The following is a 6,163-nucleotide window of genomic DNA, read 5'->3' on the forward strand; positions in this document are numbered from 1 at the left end:
TTAAACACTTGTTTGCAATTCACTCAAGTCACAGTGAATCCACCAGAGAATCAATTTAAAATCCTTAAGGGAAGATCAATATCTTTGGATTCAAGTATATCGCTAACTACATTTTTACATATTCTGGCTCCAATTCTCATTTTTTAAAGTTGTCGTCGTCTTGGGAAAAAGGCAGATTAAAGTTAAATCCGGGCTTGGTTTATAGGGGGACTATACCTAAAAGTGATCCAGTATGCCCCATTTGCAATATAATATGACCATCAATAAAAACTTCTTGTACCAAGTTTTAAGTCAATAGCTTGCTTCATTCGAAGGTTAGCATTTTTTCCACAGACAGACAGGCGGACATCACTAGATAGGCTGACTCACTTTTCTTAATTTAATTAACTAAAACTTTGTTTAGTAATTTTTTAAATGGTAGCCTTAAAATGAAGTGTCCTACAAGAATACAATGTATTCTTGTGAATGCAAACCATCTGTCAAATGTCGTGACTCATGAATTCGAAAAATTATGGCAACCTCGTACAATAGTGTTGCCATTGTACCATTTTAGTGGCGACCATACTTTTCAATGCGTTTGTAACGTTTATTTAGCAAGGCTAGAATTTTCAAATGTGCCCAATACTTTAGATTTGCTGTAAATTTTGCTGCAATGAGAATTTTCCTCCAATCTGGCTGACAATGTGAAGCAAATGTTTTGCCACATGTCAGATGGGCCTCTATTTACATGGTCACAATAAATAAACATTGCCGTAGCAACATCACCTTAGTTTCCAACATCATTTTGTCTATTGATTAAACAATTTATGCAACATTCCACAATAGCAGCATTTTGGGGGCAGTGCAATTTGTGTATAAAAATTAACGATGAGACTTTTTATGAAAAAATGTTTGCGAAAGAAACCACAGGAAATGAAACCGGGTGCGATTTTGGACGCCGTAATCTCTCAATCATCAGCATCGGCTAGCAAATGTCTGCTCTATAAATTGGCCGATTACAAAAGGGGTAAATTGACTTGAAATGCAATAAGTTTCTAATGTTTAAATAAAATCCAATTTTCTATAAAATAAGGTGGAGATCTTATTGATGCCATTAATACTGGTGGCCTCGTTGCCGTTGAACAATTGATACGTGAACAGTTTGGTGTTTTCATGTACAATGATGGCAAAGGTCAGGTCATTAATCGAGCTGAATTTCTTCGTTGGAAATACAGAGACCACACCGAGGTGACCATACCCATTGAGGCTTCTTTGTCTATTCATGATCCTTTAAGCAAATGGAAGGATCACAGTGCCTGTTGGCAAATGCAATATCGTGGAGCTTTGGGTGAAAGTTTATTGCATGTCCTCATAATCTGCGATTCGAAAATGCATACAAAATTAGCTCGTATTTTATTGAGAGTTTTTCCACGTTTGGCCTTGGACGTCATTGAGGGAGAGGAGTATTTGGGAGCAAGTGCTTTACATTTGGCCATAGCCTATAGCAATAATGAATTGGTGGCTGACTTAATAGAAGCTGGGGCTGATATAAATCAAAGAGCCATTGGAAGTTTCTTCTTGCCTCGCGATCAACAGAGAGCAAATCCTGCAAAGAGTACAGATTACGAAGGTCTCGCCTATATGGGAGAATATCCTCTGTCGTGGGCGGCCTGTTGTGCTAATGAGAGTGTTTATAATTTACTCATTGACCATGATGCTGATCCGGATGCCCAGGATAGTTTTGGCAATATGATTTTACACATGGTGGTGGTGTGTGATAAATTGGTGAGTAATGCCAACCATGGGGTTGCTGAATATTTATCTTGACAAGTGTTTGAATTTCTAGGACATGTTTGGTTATGCTTTACGTCATCCTAAAACTCCTGCTAAGAATGGTATTGTCAATCATGGAGGTCTAACCCCTCTCACGTTGGCCTGTAAGCTTGGTCGCGCTGAAGTTTTCCGAGAGATGTTGGAACTTTCGGCGAGAGAGTTTTGGCGTTATAGTAATATCACCTGTTCGGGATATCCATTAAATGCTTTGGATACATTGTTACCCGATGGAAGAACAAGTGAGTACTGCCAAGCAAGTTTTTATAGCCGAGTCCAAACGACGTTTCATGACTCTTTTTATACAAGGCGGTCACCATGGTTGCTCTCCTGAATTAAAACGAATTATTATTTCTCTTCCAGATTGGAACTCGGCTTTGTTTATTATTCTCAATGGTACCAAAGAAGAACATTTGGATATGTTGGATGGTGGTATCATACAACGTCTATTGGAGGAAAAATGGAAGACCTTTGCCCAGAATCAATTTTTGAAGAGGTTGCTTATATTGGTGGTACATTTGCTGTGTCTTTCAACGTCGGTGTATCTTAGGCCAGCACATGAAGGTGAAGGAGAAGATGAAGGGGAAGAACATGAATTAAGTGATATTAATGCCACGACGGCTACTCCAGAGAATGAAGAATATGATATACAAACCATTGCCAGATATTGTGCAGAATTATGTACCATAGCTGGTGTCTTAAGTTTTTTGATTTTCCAGCAGGGCGACGAGATAAAGAACCAAGGATTGGCGGCTTTTCTGAAGCAATTGGTAAGTTGAGAAGTATGAGATCACTTCGATTATGATTCGTAGATATTGTCTTTCTCTCCAGTCTCATGCTCCTGCTAAGGTTATATTCCTGGTTTCCAATCTCATGATCTTGGCTTGTATACCCTTTCGTTTAATGGGTGATAAGGATACTGAAGAAGCTATTCTTATATTTGCAGTTCCGGGGAGTTGGTTTCTACTCATGTTCTTTGCAGGGTACCATATTAAAAGATAATTTTTCATTATTTTAATGCAAACTTTTTCAGAGCTATCCGATTGACGGGTCCATTCGTTACCATGATTTATTCTATGATTACTGGTGACATGTTTACCTTTGGAATAATCTATTCCATTGTCTTGTGTGGATTCTCACAGGCTTTCTATTTCCTTTATAAAGGCCATCCCCAATTATCATCTACAATGTTTGACACATTTCCCAGTACTTGGATGGCCCTATTTCAGACAACTTTGGGCGACTATAATGTAAGTACGAAGGAATTAAAGATGACCATAAATGTAGTATTGTTCCTCTTCTTTGGTAGTACCCCGATCTCAACCAAACCACATATCCCAATTTGTCGAAGACCGTTTTCGTTATCTTCATGATCTTCGTTCCCATTTTATTGCTCAACATGTTGATAGCCATGATGGGTAATACTTATGCCCATGTTATTGAACAATCCGAAAAGGAATGGATGAAACAATGGGCCAAAATTGTGGTCACCCTGGAAAGAGCAGTACCACAGGCAGATGCTAAAAATTATTTGGAAGCTTATTCAATCCCTCTGGGACCATCCGATGACTCGGGGTTTGAAGTGAGGGGAGTAATGGTCATCAAGAGTAAAAGTAAAACCAGAGCCAAGCAACGTAAGGGAGCTGTATCCAATTGGAAACGTGTGGGGCGCGTGACTTTGAATGCTCTGAAGAAACGAGGTATGACTGGGGAGGAAATGCGGCGTCTTATGTGGGGTCGAGCCTCTATATCCAGTCCCATAAAGATTACCAAAAAGAAACTCAAAGATCCCTATAATCTACATCCTGATACTGCTGGTCAATCGAATCTTACGAGTGCTATGGATATGCTGAATTTTGCAAATGATCCTGCTGCTAGTGCTGGAGGCACAGTAAAACCAACCACTCTTGGAACAATAAAATCCAAAGAAGCCACTTTAATTCCAGCACCCGATCCACTGAGAGATTTGATTATAATGGCCGAAGAGAAACCTGAAGTCCACGATCCCCAATTCTATGCGGCATTGAAGCAATTGGCCAATAAAGCCTACGATCTGGTCGAACAGACCATGAAGACCCAACCTATAGAAGTCAAGCCTCCAACTGAGGCCACAAGTCTAAAGGATGTAAAATTGACTAAGCAACCAGAGCCAGCGGTGGGTGTCATGCCAATAGGAGCAAATTTAACCAATCTCTTCCAAGATCCCAAAGATATTGTGGATCCCAAAAAACTGGAACAATTCATGAAAATGGTAGCCGATGTGGAGACCGAAGAAAGCGATGGGGGAGGACCCATTTTGGGTAAATTGTCTTTAGCCCGTAGGACACGTAATGCTTTGTTTAAAGCCCCCATACCAAAAAGTACATTAGGTGATAGCTCGGACAAGCTAATTACTTCTGTTTGGGATAATATTCGGCAAGATGATGAAGAGAGTATTCCGGTAAAGTTGAGCGCTGAAGTCATGGGCATCAAACTCAAGTACTTCTCCTTACCCTTAGGCTTTTGACTTCCAGGAAGCTTTGGCTGAACACATTTTGACAGTGGAACAAGATGCCGATGTTGAAACAGAGGATGCCAATGATGATTCTGGAGAGACGGTGGATGACATGCCCACCGTTGAAGAGGTCCATGCCACAATGAAACAGTTCCATTTGCGTAAGCGTCAATATCAACAGGATGATGCTGCCCGCAGAGCCAAGACGGCTAGAATACGGCGCAAGAACAGGTAGAAGTCATTTGATGGGACGCCTTTAGTTCATCTTAATTCTTTTACTTTCAGAGTTGCTCCAGAACACACGGGAGAAGAATCTTCGGAATATTATCGTGGCCGATCAGCACCTATAAAGAAAAAACGTGATGAGGAAATTATATCACCACCTGATCCCTTGGAACCCTGGAGTACCCGCGAATTGCAGAATATCAATAAGATCCTTGCAAAGAAGTAAAAACCACAATAAAGATTTACACATTAAATAGAGTGTCTTGAAATTTAGAACACTTTATCGATTTTATTGAAATGGTAGAACTCAGTTCAATTTGGACTTTGGTACATTTGCAATGGCGAAGTTATTTAACCGGAGCGATTTTTGCGACGTCTCATCAAACGAAGTTTACGTTGTTTGCGTTGCTTGCGGGCCTTGCGAGCTTTGCGGGCTTTACGGGCCTTGCGAGCTTTGCGAGCCTTACGGGCCTTACGGGCTTTGCGGGCCCTGCGGCGACGTTGTTGGCGGCGGCGACGTTGGCGAAGCTTCCTCAAACGATTTCTCCTGTTCCTCCTGCGGGTTGCGTTGGAACGACCATCAATTTCTTCCAAATCGGATTCGTCATCCTCATCATCATCTTCTTCGTCGTTTTCAGTCTTAATGATCCTGTTATTGGCAGCATCTTTTTTGTTCTGGATTTGACCTTCCAACTCATTAGCCTGGACTTCTACAGCAGTTTCCTTGTGATTAGCCAAGGCATTTTGAAGTTCTTTACGGTTAGCAAGACGAGCTGTTTTAGCTACTGTGCATTGGATAGCGCACACTACGGCCAGCAAACCGAAAAGAAAAGCGAAGGACAACTTCATTTTATTGGATCGATATTGAGGATTAACTCAAAGATCTTATCAATATACAAAGAAGAGATGATTGAATGATGATATTTTCCAGAATTTTCTTCATATTTATACCAGCTTCGCAGATAATAGGTGTATAGTAACGCCTACGACAGTTCACTTGATTAAATATTTGACACAGCTGTAATGGCCAAGCTTATCCATATCATAGCCATGTGTTCGGAGTGTGTGTGTGTGTGTGTTTGTGTGCTATTCAGAATTTAAGCAGCTCTTCTAAACTTGGTGTGATTGTTAGAGAATTCATAGTTAGAGTTACTTCACCATTACACATTCCTCAGAGACCTACTTACATTTTGTTTCATATTTATCTTTGAAAAGCTGTCATTGGATGTGACCTACATATACGTCCCGTAAGTTGGGTTCCAGCAACCAGGTGTTGCAATGAATCGGATGATTCTGTTGTTTGTTACAATGTTTGCCTCAAAAACTTTTCGATACCAAATAGACAAAATAATGGATTATGTTAATCGAAATTGCAAAGTGAATCTATTCTCAATATCAGATATTGGATAATTTTAGATATGTGATACAAGAGGCACATTAATGTTGGAAGATATATATCCCATCGAAATACAGATAATGTAACCAGTGTAATTTTTATACTCTGCGCCACACTGTGGAACTGGGTATTATAATCCAGCAAAAAAAGAGCTTCCAAAAAAGTAGTTTGGATCCCCAATCTGTGATCCGGAAGTAGTGCAAACTTGGATCATCTCCAATGAATTTTACATGGGCTTG

General features: G+C 40.2%; 1 protein-coding gene across 1 annotated transcript; it reads left to right on the plus strand.

Annotated features, from left to right (window-relative positions):
• The first annotated feature begins 823 nt into the window (after positions 1-823).
• iav (transient receptor potential cation channel subfamily V iav) lies at positions 824-4,804 on the plus strand. Its single transcript, XM_075298277.1, has 9 exons — positions 824-1,006; positions 1,073-1,764; positions 1,826-2,051; positions 2,173-2,579; positions 2,641-2,792; positions 2,843-3,059; positions 3,119-4,249; positions 4,308-4,534; positions 4,589-4,804. The coding sequence occupies exons 1-9, from the start codon at positions 868-870 to the stop codon at positions 4,752-4,754; spliced, it is 3,357 nt and encodes a 1,118-aa protein (XP_075154392.1). The 5' UTR covers positions 824-867; the 3' UTR covers positions 4,755-4,804.
• Positions 4,805-6,163: the final 1,359 nt, after the last annotated feature.

This window comes from Haematobia irritans, chromosome 3, assembly GCF_050003625.1.
Source record: "Haematobia irritans isolate KBUSLIRL chromosome 3, ASM5000362v1, whole genome shotgun sequence".
NCBI lineage: Eukaryota > Metazoa > Arthropoda > Insecta > Diptera > Muscidae > Haematobia > Haematobia irritans.

Bases quoted from the DNA above. Each gene is read 5' to 3' on its own strand.
- iav (XM_075298277.1), top strand. From the start codon at position 868: ATGAGACTTTTTATGAAAAAATGTTTGCGAAAGAAACCACAGGAAATG. The intron at 1,007-1,072 runs GTAAATTGACTT...CTATAAAATAAG, and splicing joins ATTGGCCGATTACAAAAGGG to GTGGAGATCTTATTGATGCC. The intron at 3,060-3,118 runs GTAAGTACGAAG...CTTCTTTGGTAG, and splicing joins CAACTTTGGGCGACTATAAT to TACCCCGATCTCAACCAAAC.